The sequence below is a fragment of the Hyaena hyaena genome, unplaced genomic scaffold (assembly GCF_003009895.1).
Source record: "Hyaena hyaena isolate Hyena2069 unplaced genomic scaffold, ASM300989v1 scaffold_412, whole genome shotgun sequence".
Classification (NCBI taxonomy): domain Eukaryota; kingdom Metazoa; phylum Chordata; class Mammalia; order Carnivora; family Hyaenidae; genus Hyaena; species Hyaena hyaena.
Genome location: NW_024081043.1, coordinates 370725 through 384677, shown reverse-complemented (window position 1 = coordinate 384677; position 13953 = coordinate 370725). Strand labels below are relative to the sequence as shown.

Sequence of the window (13953 nt, the reverse complement as noted above, 5' to 3'; positions counted from 1 at the left end):
AGCCGTAAGTCACGCAGCTGCCGAAAGTCGCTGCTGTCGCTACGCTCTCCTCTCGGTTCAAGCTAAGCTTTTCCGTCAGAAGGCCACGCAAGTGCACCTGCGTCCCACCGTTGCCATAGCGACTGGGGCCTCCGGACCGCAGATCATAGCTGCTTGCCAACATCTTTGAGCTTCGGCAGCTGCGGAGGCCAGGGTAACTGGCGGGTAACTAGGCTTTGGAGTAGGATTTTAAAATGTGTGTCTTTAAAACTGTTTATGGGCTGTCAGAGGTCCAGTTTTTGTTCACAGTCTCAACACCCTGGGGGGTGGGGGGGTCCGATTCCGTTGAATCAGGTTCCCTGGGACGCAGCTTTAATGCGTCAATCCAGGAAGCCCTTTGTTTGAACAGAAAACGGTGTAGAGGAGCACAAAGAAACCCCAAATAGGCGTGTCAGGGTACACCCGAAACTAGGCTGTTTATACACTTTGACAAAACGCTTCAGAGACCCAGTCAGTGTTCGTTGAAGCTGTATGCTCCCTACATTAACTTCTAGGTCCTCTAGGGTATTCAGAAGAAATCAAGACATAGATCCAGCTCCAAGAAGCTTACAATCTTAACATACACATGAAATACTAAAAAAATATTTTGACTTACATATTATGTGTTGCTGACTAAGTGCAGTAGGATTCAGTGGATGAGGATGTAGATCAGTAAATAGATGTCTGGTGGAAGAGATGAAATTAAAACTAGGCATTTGCTTTATGTAAACTAGATTCAAGGAAGGAGAAGATATCAGGCATTCCTGAACATTACCAAGTACTGAAAATTGTCAAACATTGAAAAATACTCTGAACTCCTATTGATCTTTTTAGAACAGATTTCAATTAAGAACTCCAGCACTTCTTTACTGAAATTAATTTTTCTACAAAAATTCTGAGGAACTACAAAATCGTAGGAAGCCATCTCCATTAAAAACAAAGTTAAATTATATGGGCAATTAGTGTGTGGTGATGGTAACTTACAATATTTGTTTTATTGGAACACCTTATTCCTCCACGAAGACCAATAATTAGTTGTTACTACATTTCTCTAATGCCTGGTAGGCTTGAAATTGCAATGGGTGGCTTATGGTGCTGAGGCTTTCTCCTGTTTCCATTTGGATATTTTTCACCTTAGTGAAAAATAGTACTTACATCTCTGGTGATTAATAGGCAACTTTTAATCAGGAATGTTCTGCAATTGCTGAATTTTTCTCTTAACTGCTTATTGGTGAGCCTGGAGTTAGTGGTGGAGGTGCAGTCTGGAACCTCCAACACTTGACTTAAGGTCTTGATGTTGAAGTCTCAAAGTCTGGGGCTTTCAGAATTTGCAAAGTTTGGTCCAGTTTGTAGGCAGTGATGGAAGTAGGTCTATGCCAGTGAGTTATGGTGTTGGCTCATCTGGTATCCTGTCCTCTCAGAGCTCTATCTCTCTCTCTCTCTTTTTAAAAAAATCTATTTATTTCTGAGAGAGAGAGAGAGAGAGAGAGAGAGAGAAAGGGAGGGTCAGAGAGAGAGGGAGAAACAGAATTCAAAACAGCCTCCAGGCTCTGAGCTAGCTGTCAGCACAGAGCCCAATGCAGGGCTTGAACCCATGAACCATGAGATCATGACCTGAGCTGGAGTCGGACGCTTAACTGACTGAGCCACCCAGGCACCGCTCAGAGCTCTATCTCTCATATGGTGGTTAGGTCTAAGTCATTATTCCCCACAGGTCATACATGGGAACAAGTTAAATTAAGAAAGTCCTAACTACAACAACAGTTCTAACAAGTCTCATAACTTCAGTCTGGAGAGAATCAGACTAAGAGAATTCTGCTTAAGAATCAAGGCAGAACCTTGTATACCAGCCATTTCTGGACCTTAGTAGCAGATGAACTTTTTAGGATTTATATTTTCCAGGAGTCCACATCTAAGTCATATATTTGAGCTTATCCTGGAGTTGAATACACTCCTAATTAGATGGATTGAGACCTCATTTAAGATATTCAGCAAGCTCAGTAAAGCAAGCAGAACCCAGGCCATCCAGGGAAGCTAAACATAGCTCTAGCGGAGTTCTGGTATACCTCCTCTGATACAAACACAGTGAAAAAAAATAATTTAATTTTCAAATTCTACCTGTAAGTGGAAGAACTAGTCTTAGATATGAAGAATTAGAAGCATGAGGAAGTAGAGCATGATTTCAGAGAGCTGAAAATCGAATTACTGATGTAGATGAGAAGTTTGAGATAATCACAGATAATACTGAGGCAAAAGACAAAGGTATTAAAGCTCTTAGAAGATAATATATGTGAAAGAGACAAAGATGGATCAACATTAGATTAATAAGTGCCCCTGAATAGAGAACACAGCAACTGGAAGAAGAAATGTCCTGATGGGCATGGAGGAGGGCACTTTGGGGATGAGCACTGAGTGTTATGTGGAAACTAATTTGACAATAAACTATTTGTAAAAAAAATAAAAATAAATAAAAAAACAATATGCTAATCTTTCTAAAAAAAAAAAAAAAGAAATGTCCTTACTGATATAAAAATAATAAAGGAAAGAAAATCTCCAGATTAAAAGAATACAGGACTAAGGATTATAGAAAAAATAGAGTACACTGATAATGATGAATACTGAGTAATGTATAGAAATATCTAAAACTAATATAGTAGTGTATGTTAATTATACTTCAATAAAAAGAGGATATACCAGAATCCATGGAAAAATTTCTTTAGAACAGTCAACATGAGGATATATCCTGGTTAAGCTACTCAATTTTCAGAATAAAAGAACTCTTTGGGTACCAGGCAAGAAACAGAAGTGGCAGTGGAAGGATGGTAGTGGTAGAGAAAAAACTGTTGGGGTTTGTTAGAATCCTATATAGCACATTCAGTAGTGGACGACATTGAAAGCCTGTTTCAAAGTTCTGAGGGGCATACAATGTGTTCCAAGCAAATTATACTCCTTTAATTTTCCAAGTTGTGACTTAAGTATCATTAGAGTTTGTGAGGGCTCTATCTGTTTTTATTCCTGTTGGCACACTGCATTTCTGAGCCCATCTCTCTTTCATATAACTTGACAAACACACCCATAGCAACCAACGTGTTACCAACATTGCCTTCTAACCTCTTCCCGTGGAATTCAGGTTCATTAGTAAATCATCTGTCTTCTAGGTTATCACAAGAGTTTTTCAAAGTTTTTTTTTTTTTCTAATATGCTTTCTTCTAATAACATAAGTAACTATCCTTTCAGTTTCCAGTGACAGTTTCCTTGTCACCTGCTGCCTGACCACTATCCTAGTGACATATTTTAGATTTTTGTTATGGCAGTTCTAAGTCTGTATAAATCATGATAAATGTTGCTAAGTTATGAAAACAACTAACTCCTAAATCTCAGTGATGTAAAACAATAAAGGTTTATTTTTATTTTTTGGCACATGATTCATGTCTTTTGGGAGGTATCTATGGTTATGCTTTATGTTTTCCTCACTCTGGCACCCAGATCGCTGAGCTACCACTATTTCGTACGTTCTTGGCTTTTGTGGCAGAAAGAGGATCTTACACTGCAGTTAACTCACTGGCCAAAACTAGTCACATGGGCTCTAAGTAATCATAAGGGGGTCAGGAATTGTAATTTCCAGAAGATAGAAAGCCAGAAACATTTGATAAACAAGATTTATAAGTACATGACAAGCATTCTCAGACATGATAGAATATAGCATCTGTGGTAAGCAGCCTCTAAGAGGGTACCTAATGATCTCTGCCCCCCACTTTTGTGTAATCCCCTCTACTTGAATCTGGACTGGACCTGTGACTTCTCTGAACAGAGTTCACACACAGCCCAGCAGCCATCCTGAGTTGGGGAGTCAGAATTGAAAATTCTGGGGAAACAAGGCAGCTAGAATTTTCAGAGCAAAGTACAAGAGTGCAGTGAGTGTATGAAGAAAGCTCTGGAGATCTTCAGGGAATTTCTCTGAGCCTTAAGCTGAGTACTGATCAGAACGTGCATGTGGGGAAACTACCCCTACTGAGGAATGAACCACTGGGCGAAGCCAGCAGAACATTTTTGGTAGTTCACACAAGGGTGGAACTAGTTTACATTCCCAACATCTTGAGTGGAAGAACCCTGTAGTATCTGGAGGTATTGAATTGAGTACAGTAAAGGAAACTGCCTCAGCAGTGGAGACAAATCAGCCATAGATGAAAGGCTGTTCTGATTTAGCCTAGGAAAGCATAAAATCAAGTCTCCAAAGGACCAGGCTATTTCCAAATAATTGTCTCAGATTGAAACTTGAAAGTGCTTAGAAAACTAAAAATAAAATCCAGCATCCAACAACGTAAAATTCACAATGTCTGTCATCAAATGAAAAATTGTAAGATTTTAAAAATGTAGAAACCACACTCCAGATGAGGGTAAAAAGAATCAGTAAAAACAAAACAAGAAATGGCACAAATGAAAGAATTAGTAGACAAGGACATTAACATAAATGCTCCATATGTTCAAAAAGGCAGAGGGAAGCATGAAAAGATTAAGAAGGCACTAATATAAAAGACCCAAGTCAGACTTCTAGAGTTAAAAAATGCAGTGTCGAAAATGAAAAATATACTAGATGGAATTAAGAGCAGATTAGACATTGCAAATGAAAAGAGTAGCGAACTTAAAGATTTAACAGTAGAAACTGTCCAAAATAAAACAGAATCAAAAGATAATAAAAAGGATCAGTGAGCTGTGGGACAACTTTAGACAGCTTTATATAAACTGTATAATTGGAGTTCCAGAAAGAGGAAACAAAAACATACTTGAAGAGATAATGTCTGAAGAGTTTTTCACATGTGATAAAAATTATGAACCCAGAGACCCAAGAAGCTCAATGAAATTTTAGACACAGGAATAAAACCACACCAAGCACATTATAATCAAATTATAATATTATAATAAGCGGCCAAGAAAAAATTTAAAATTACTCAGAGAAAAAAAAGACTACATGTAGAGGAACAAAGCAGACTCTTGGAAACCATGCAAGTCAGAAAACTTGAGCAAAAATCTTTAGGTACTTAAAAAAAAGAAGCCCCACAAAATACAACTGCTGACTTAGGATTTTATGCTCAGCAAAAATACTGTTCAAAAATGGAGATGAAGTGGGGTGCCTGTGAGGCTCAGTCAAGTGTCCAACTTTGACTCAGGTCATGGTCTCATGGTTTATGAGTTCGAGCCATGCATCAGGCTTTGCTCTGACAGTGCAGAGCCTCCTTGGGATTTCTCTCTCTCCCTCTCTCTCTGATCCTCCCCCACTTGCACATACTCTCTCTCAAAATAAATAAACACAAAAATGGAGATGAAGTAAAAACATACAAAAACGCAATGAATTGATCACTAGTAGACTAGAACTGTTAAATGAAAACATTCAGATAAAAGGGCAATGATGTTGGGTGGAAATCTGGACCTACTCAAGGGAATAAAAACACTGAAAATGTGGGTAAGTATAAAAGACTTTCCTTGTTTTAAAACATTTCTTCAAAAAGAATGCTTAAAGAGAAACATAATAATAATGTGTTATGGAGTTTATAGTATAGAATATAGAACTAGAATGTATGGCAAAATAATACAGGGAGGAGGGAGGAAATGATTCAATGTTTCTTTTTTAAGAAAAAAAAATTTTTAATTTATTTTATTTTGAGAGAGAGAGAAAGGGAGGGACAGAGAGAGAAGGGAACAGAGGATTTGAAGTGGGCTCAGCAGATCCCAATGTGAGGCTCCAACTAATGAACTGAGAGATCATGACCTGACCTGAAGTCGGACGCCACCTAACTGACTCAGGCACCCAGGCACCCCAGTGTGAATTTCTTTTAGTGTAAGGTTCTTTTAGTGTATGTGAAGTGGTATAATGTTATTTAATGCAAACTGAAAAGTTAAAAATGTGTACTATGAACTCTAAAGAAACCAAAAGCAAAGCCAAAGATTGTAAAGCGATAAGCCAATAATGGAGGTAGAATAGATACATAAAATATACTACATTATTTCAAAAGAACAGAATAAACAAAAAGGAACAAAGAACAGCACAAAAAGAACACAAATAGCAAGAGGGCAAGCAAATGCAATCGTACCTATCACATTAAATGTCAATAATTGAAACACCCTAATTAAAAGTCAGAGATCAGGGGCGCCTGGGTGGCTTAGTTGGTTGAGCCTCTGACTTTCGCTTAGGTCATGATCTCACGGTTCGTGGGTTCGAGCCCCGCGTCGGGCTCTGTGCTGACTGCCAGCTCGGAGCCTGGAGCCTGTTTCAGTCTGTGACTCCCTCTCTCTCTGACCCTCCCCTGTTCACGCTGTCTGTCTCTCTCTCTCCTAGAAATGAATAAAAAAAAACATTTAAAAAAAAATTAAAAAAAAATAAAAATAAAAAAAAGTCAGAGATCATTAGAGCAGATCTCTGAGCATATAGTTGAGCAAGACTCAACTATATACTGTTTATAAGAAAACCACTTTAACTATAAAGGAGGCCAAATAGGCTAATAGTAAAAAGATAGGAAAAGATACATTATACTAACATTAATGAATATAAAGTAGCTTTATATATTTCAGACAATAGATTTCAGAGCATAGACTATTATACTAGAGAAAAGAAGGATAGTTTTTAATAATAAAGTTGTCAATTCATCAGGAGGACATAACACTACTAAATATTTATGCACCTAATATCAGAGCTTCAAAACACATGATTCAAAAACCAGCAGAATAGAAAAGAAAAACATACATTCATAAGTATAGTTGGAGATTTCAACATCTTATTTCAGTAATTGATGAAGAATACAGAAAATCAGTAAGAATACAGAGGCTTGAACAACTGTCAGCCAACTAATTACATGGATAGAACACTTCACCCAGTGACAACAAATTCTGCTGGAACATTTGCCATGGTAGCCCAAATTGTGACCATAAGTAAGTCTCTATAAATTAAAAAGAATTATAATTATATGACAAATATTCTCTGCCAACAATGGAATGTAAGAAATCAGTAAAAGAGAAGTACCTAGAATATCTCCAAATATTTGAAAACAAAATAACTCAGTTTTAAATAACCCATAGATCAAAGAGGAAACCAAAAGGGGAAACTTTAATAGAAGGTAATGAAAATACAAAATTTCAAAATTTTTGGAATAAATCTAAAGCAGTACTTCGATGACATTTATAGAATTAAATGCTTATATTAAGAAGGTAGGTCTCAAATCAATGGCCTAAGCTTCCATCTTAAGAAACTAGAAAAAGAAAAGCAAATTTAGTCTAAAGTAAACATAAAAAGGAAATACTAAAGATTGTAGAAGAAATCAAATAAATAGAAAACAGAAAATAAACAGAAAAATCAATGAAACCTAGTATGTTTCCTGAGAAATTAAATTTCTTTTGTGAGCTCCCTTGCTTGTAAGTAAAAGTCTAAAATCTTTGACTTGGGTTTATGTTCTTGCTTGGTTTAGCCTCTACTTATTTCTCTGACCTGAGTTTTATTTTCTCTGCTGTGGTTATGCTGGCCTTTCGTATTTTCGGTTGTCCACTCTACTGGCCCATGACTTTTGTACATGCTGTTTCCTCTGTTTGTCCCCTCCCCAACTGTCTCAATGTTTTTCCTTCCCACTGTATTTTCACCTAGTTAATGCCTACTCATCCTTTAGATTTGCGTTTGATAGCCTAGTCAAGGACATACCCCACCCTAACCTGTAAACTCTACTACCCTAACCTATAAACTCTACTAGGATAGGCACTGTGTTTGTTTTGCTCAATATTTTATCTTCAGCACTTAGCACATGCCTGGCTAATGGTGAATTCTCAGCAAATATTTGTTGTATTAATGAATTATTTCTAGTAGTAGATCTGTTTTCTTAGGATATGCTAAGTTCAAGCATTACCCCTTTCTGCATCTCATGAATCAATATTCTGAGGATTGGAAGATTATTACTCTTGGGCTTATGAGGAATAAGAGTATTTAGAGATTTCACCATTTCCACCCGCCCCTCCCGATACTTCACATATTCATCTATTTCTCTTGTTGGAAAGTCAAGTTCATTTTGTCTTCTGATGAGTATTATTACTCTAGTACTAGGAAGTTTCATCATTAAGACTATTGTTTGGTTTGTTTCATTGTATCATCCATACTAAAAAAGGAAACTTGGTACAATTTGTGCCAAAGAACTAGTTAAAATTAGTGGTAAATTAGAGGATTTTTGACTATTTTACATGCAGATACTTACTTTGTAGTTTAAAAATACATCAATGACTAAAAAGTGAAATCAATGTTTGAACACTCTGATGTCAAGAATTATGCACTAAGAGATTATATGGTGATGGAATTTTGTATCCCAGACATGGGAGATTTTTTTGTTCCTCAGAATAACTCTATGATGTAGAAATTAATGCCATTTTTTTCAGGCAAACTTTTTGTGATTTGCTCACAGTCTCAGAGTTAACATGGTATTAAAATACAAACCTAATTATCATGTCAAAACCCATTAGTTTCCTACTGCCACCTCTACCAGAAAATGTAAACTTAAAAAATGTTGCCATCCTAAGGATTGAATGTTTAGGTTCTAATGATACATTAGCTAATAACTGCCAGGATTATTTCAGTTTGTCTGACTATGACACAGTCAGTTAAATGGTTTCTCGAAGCTAAAATTATGATCAGCTGTTCACAGATAGTACCCTGGTAAAAAAAAGAAGGTAGAGGTAAGATTTTGTCTAACATCAATTTAATTATGTAAAGTGCTAATTTCTATAACATGAATCATATGAAAACAGAGCAATGGGAAACAGCATAAAATGTAGGTAGGAAAAAACATTTTTTAAAAAATATTTTTATTTATTTCTAGGAGAGAGAGAGAGAGAGAGAGAGAGAGAGAGAGAGTGTGACAGGGGAGGGTCAGAGAGAGAGGGAGATACAGACTCTGAAATAGGCTCCAGGCTCTGAGCTGGCAGTCAGCACAGAGCCCAACGCGGGGCTCTAACCCACGAATCGCGAGATCATGACCTAAGTGAAAGTCGGACGCTTAACCAACTAAGCCACCCAGGCGCCCCAGGAAAGAACATTTAAATGCTTAATGTCATTTAATAGTTTGCCATCAACTATGAAAATTGAAAAACAAAAAGAGATTAGTTGAAGAGAAATGTTCTGGCTTAAGAGTTATATTTTAGTATTATATTCAGTGAGGTAAGCTGTTGACACAGAAATTGGGAGAGGAAGGGTAGTCCAGAAGATAAGTTGCATCTTGTTGCTGGAGCTATGAATTGAGACAATTTATTCTTTAGCAGATAGGAACCTATGTGAAAAAATTCTGCTGTCATAATTTCTCATGTTGCTGGGACATTTGATCATTGTTCCTTTGACAAGGTGATACAACAGAGGACAGAGGCTCAAGATCCAGGGAACAAAACAGGACAGTACAGAATGTATTCTTATTTTCTCAACTGGCCTTATTTCTGTCATCTGGGAGATTCAAGGCTCTTGAGGAAATAGCAAAGGAGAGGTAGTCTAGGCATTAAGGAGAGAGTGGGTATAAAGAATCCCACATAGGAAGAGCCAAAGAGAAATGTATAAGGGTGCAGCTTGGGGCCTTTGGTGTGGGATGAGGACATAGTTAGGTTGGATTAGTTTGTGTTAAGGAAAAAAAACTGGAAGATAAAGATAATGAAGAAAGTGGGATATAAAGTGAGAAGAATCTCATGATTTTGTACAGATTAGATTGTAGGCTTAGAATATAGATAAATTCACTCATAGATTAAAATACTTCACATTGTTGGAGAATAAGGCAGTGACAAGAACAATACTGTCAAACTTTAGAGACAACTTTTAGCTAAGTTTTGGCCTGCTGCTGGAGCCATGAATTGTGACCTTTTGTTCTTTAGCAGATAGGAAACTATGTGAAAGAATCCTCTGATGTAATAATTTCTAAGCGTCACTGGAACATTTGATCATCATTCCTTTGGCAATTCCAATCTTCTATGGAAGGTCAGTAGAAGCAGTTGATTTATTCACCTCTACAGAAATCAGACTCAGCCTATTTTGGTAAGTCTATGTATTCTTGATCAAGTTAGCTAAGACTTCATACCTACAGAAGTTAGATAGGAATACTAAACCATAGATTTCACTGTGGTTTTACTAACTTGTCATTGAGCATCACTTTTTTCCTTGATAAAGGAAGCACATAGTCTATAAAAAACATTATATACAATATTCAAATTATTAAACTTTGATAATTTAGTTTTATTATTCCCACAAAAAACACTTTTTAGGCGTAGAATACTGTACTAGGAATAAGAAACCATAATAAGACATATTTCACTTTTCCTGTCTTTTGTTGAACACATGTAAATTTAGACAAAATAGTTACTAATTACTGTGTGCCAGCCACTGTTCTAGGTATTAAGCATTCAGTCAGTGGTGGCAAAGACAGACATGAAGACATGAGACATAGGGATGGGGGAGGGGGACAATGATTAACCAAAAGCATTTACAAAAAATTAGGGCATAGTTCTCATCATGGGGTGATTTATTCTCCTTCTCCACCACGGGACATTTGGTAATGTCTGGAGACATTTTTGATTGTCTCAACTTTTGGGGAAAGGTGCTCTTGGCATGTAGTAGGTGGAGGCCTTGGATGCAAAACATCCTACAAAGCACAGGCCAACTTCTTCCCTCCCCAACAGAAAACTATCTGGCCTCTAATGTCCATGGTGTCATAGTTGAGAAATACATAATTGTAATACCTATTACAAAGCAAAAATAGAGAGTGCTATGAAAATTTATATAATGGAGTGGTTATGGAAGGCTTTCCTGAGAAAGTGAAATGCAAATTCAGACTTAATGAATGAGCTGGTCCTAGCAAGTAAGGAGTGGGAGCAGTGGGGTGGGGAACAATTCCAAGTAGAGGCAATAGTAGTCGCTAAAGAGCTTATGTTCTAAACATTTGCATGTGTATATGTGTGTTTGTGTGTACGTGTATCATATCATATATATCATATATACATTATGTTAAATTGCATGTGTGTGTACATATATTTAATAATGCTCAATAGCATCTGCTGGGTAATAATAACATTTATTGAACACTGACTATGTGTTAGGCACTGTATTTTACATGTGGTTTACATTTTGCCTAATTTAATCACATTTAATACATTTTACCTTATTTAATTCACACTGTTACCCTGGAAGTAGATATACTATTATTCTCAAATTATCCTTGAGAAACCTACTTGGTCAAGTTGCTTGCTTAGGATTACATAGTCAGTCTATCTCGCCCAAGGCGCGTTCTTACCTAAGGTGATGTAAATGTAGAGAGGAGGGGAAATGAATGATTGTCAGGAACAAGGTTAATCGAAGGCATCACGGAGGATGTGAGGCTCAGCTATACCTCAGAGGAAGAGAAGGGCTTAGGTAGACTGAGAGGCAGTGGGGAGTGTTGGTAGGGACTCAAGCTTGTTTATTGTAACAACCATCTCAAGCAAACTTTTCTTTTCCCCCACACAGTAGAAATAGACTTCAGTAATTTAACAATAGGGCATAGTTCACTTCTACCATTTAATGGCTGTTTTATATTTGTTGCTAGACTTAATATTGTAGTAAGGAGGGGTTGTGTCCTTACATGTATCCCTACATGGCATTTATATACTTTTAAAGATATTTTAAAACATCATTTTCAGCATGTTTCCATATAACTAGACAAAATAATAACATTAAAGACTCCAAAGGACTTTTTGAAGACAGCTCACACCCACTCCATTATTTTAACTTTCTAATATAGGTTTTCAGTGAATTATGCCTTTTCGGTTCGGGACCCAGCCAAGGAGGTTTCCAGTGGAAGGAGGAGATTCTTCAGTTGGGCTAGAATCTGGGCTGAGCTCCAGTGCTGCCTGTAATGTGAAAGAGATGTCACCAACCAGGTCTGGTGTTCCCATCCCGATGGCTGAGGAAATGTGTAATGGCTATCATCAATATAAGCTTTAGTTGATGTTCAGTATTAGCAGGAAAAAAGTCCAGGACCATTAAATTAGTATTAACAAACTTTGCTGATTGCTGTTATGAAATTAGTATTAACAGATTCCAGGTGTTCTTAGCACAGTTTGCTTTTGGTAACTCTGTCTCAGTGATAGACCAGTTCTTTCCTTTTTCTTTCTTTCTTTTTTTCTAGCTAACAATCTTTAGCTAGATTGTTGTTGTTGTTGATAGTTACAAGAAAGATAACATTCATTTAAATAAGCAAATCTTCAGTCCTTTTACATGTTAGGCGTAAGGCTACAAATATAAAGAAGACTATGACCTCCGAATTAGTGTCATGTTGGCTTTGATTTGACCTTTAGCAGAAAGCTAGTGATATAGAGTATGAATGTTCTATAAAACAAAAATTGTTTTTTGCAAAATTGAAGGAAACCATAATAAATAGAATTTGTTCCACTTTCCTGCTGTTTACCATATCAAAACATCAGTTACTACACTGTTAGACTTCTCATGGTTTGGAAACTTTTAGAACACAGATTTAAGCTTCATAAGGTAGGTACTTTAAAAATCAGAGTTATTTAAGGATGCAGTGGGCTATGTTAGGAAGTACTAAGCACTGGTGTTTAGAAATGTTTGACATTGGGTGATTATCTGGTGGGAATGATGGAATAGAAATTCAAGCACTGGATGTATTTTTGGACTAGATGTCATTTAAGGATTCAATCAATATCTGAATAGTACATGGAATAGTATGTTCGGTTTTATATTTTCCCACATATTCTAGGTTTTAGAATTCCTGTAAATCACTCAATTGAAGTTATTTTAAGGTGTTAGTATGTTCGGTTTTATATTTTTTCCACATATTCTAATTTAGGTTCCTTTAAATCACTCAATTGAAGTTATTTTAAGGTGCATATATGTATAAATGTTTACAACTATGCACTCTGCCTGCCCGCCTGCTTTTTTTTTTTTTTTTTTTTTTGCCATTTAGCAATCACTGCATACCTTTCAAAATGATCACTTAGTGGATTACTTTATATTTATGATTTCCTGTGACTAAATGTATAGCAACAATTATAATTTCTTTGCAACAGAAGTCTAAAATGTCTGGCTCATCAACGTCATCAATATTGTGACATTCAGAGATTTCAAAATGATTTAAAACAGTTGATATGAACTCAAACTTTGCTGCTCTGGGAATATTTCCCTTTTAGTATCTAACCGCATGTGCTTTGCTTTTTTATTCAGGCAACTCCGAAGATGCCCTGGAAGTCATTGCCTGACGATAACTGATGTTCCCATCACTGTCTATACAACAATGCGAAAGGCACCTGCACAAAGCAGCAAGGAAATGCATCCTAAATAGCATCATTAAGTCTTTTGTAGAGGTTTGACTAGGTCAAGGGTAATGGGTCAGTATCATCTTATGATCTGATAAACAAATAAAGTGGTGGCACCTTTGGATGATGACAACAGTTGAAATACTTACTTTTAGTAGGAAAAGACAACGTCGTCTGTAAAATGTGTGGTATTAAGCCATCAGTTACGTTTGATGGATAAGACAGAATAATATTTCACAATTAGAACGTCCTTTGGAGATCATCTTGTTCACAGTGGATCGTTAATATCAATATTTCAAGATGAAGGTTAATCCACCTTGATTATCAATCATGAAGGGCCTTTTCTAAGCACTTAATGTGTTTTAGGCTGGTTTCCTTTGTTTATATTTGGGTTGCCTCTTAGCTGAATCCTTTTACTTGAATACCCTCATACCTGGCTTGATATCTTTTGATAATGTTCTGAGGAGGAATAATTATCTTAGGTAAGAAATGGAGCCCAGTAGATCATGCATTTTGGAAAGAATACCTGAGACCAAAGAAAGTTCTTAGTCCATAGTTCATCTGCAAAGCATATAACTTTACATATGGGAGCTCAGGTTATTGGTTAAATTTATTACAAATGAG

General features: G+C 36.6%; 1 protein-coding gene across 4 annotated transcripts; it reads left to right on the top strand.

Moving 5' to 3' along the window:
• Positions 1-94: 94 nt before the first annotated feature.
• FAM229B (family with sequence similarity 229 member B) lies at positions 95-13462 on the top strand. Of its 4 annotated transcripts, none has more exons than XM_039252216.1 (4): positions 95-193; positions 9898-10000; positions 11796-11934; positions 13238-13462. In XM_039252216.1, the coding sequence occupies exons 3-4, from the start codon at positions 11810-11812 to the stop codon at positions 13353-13355; spliced, it is 243 nt and encodes an 80-aa protein (XP_039108147.1). In that variant the 5' UTR covers positions 95-193; positions 9898-10000; positions 11796-11809; the 3' UTR covers positions 13356-13462. The 4 variants fall into 4 exon arrangements, with proteins under 4 accessions (XP_039108147.1, XP_039108145.1, XP_039108144.1 ...); XM_039252214.1 differs by having other exon boundaries at positions 97-193; positions 9901-10057; XM_039252213.1 differs by having other exon boundaries at positions 97-193; positions 9898-10057.
• The last annotated feature ends 491 nt before the right edge of the window (positions 13463-13953 follow it).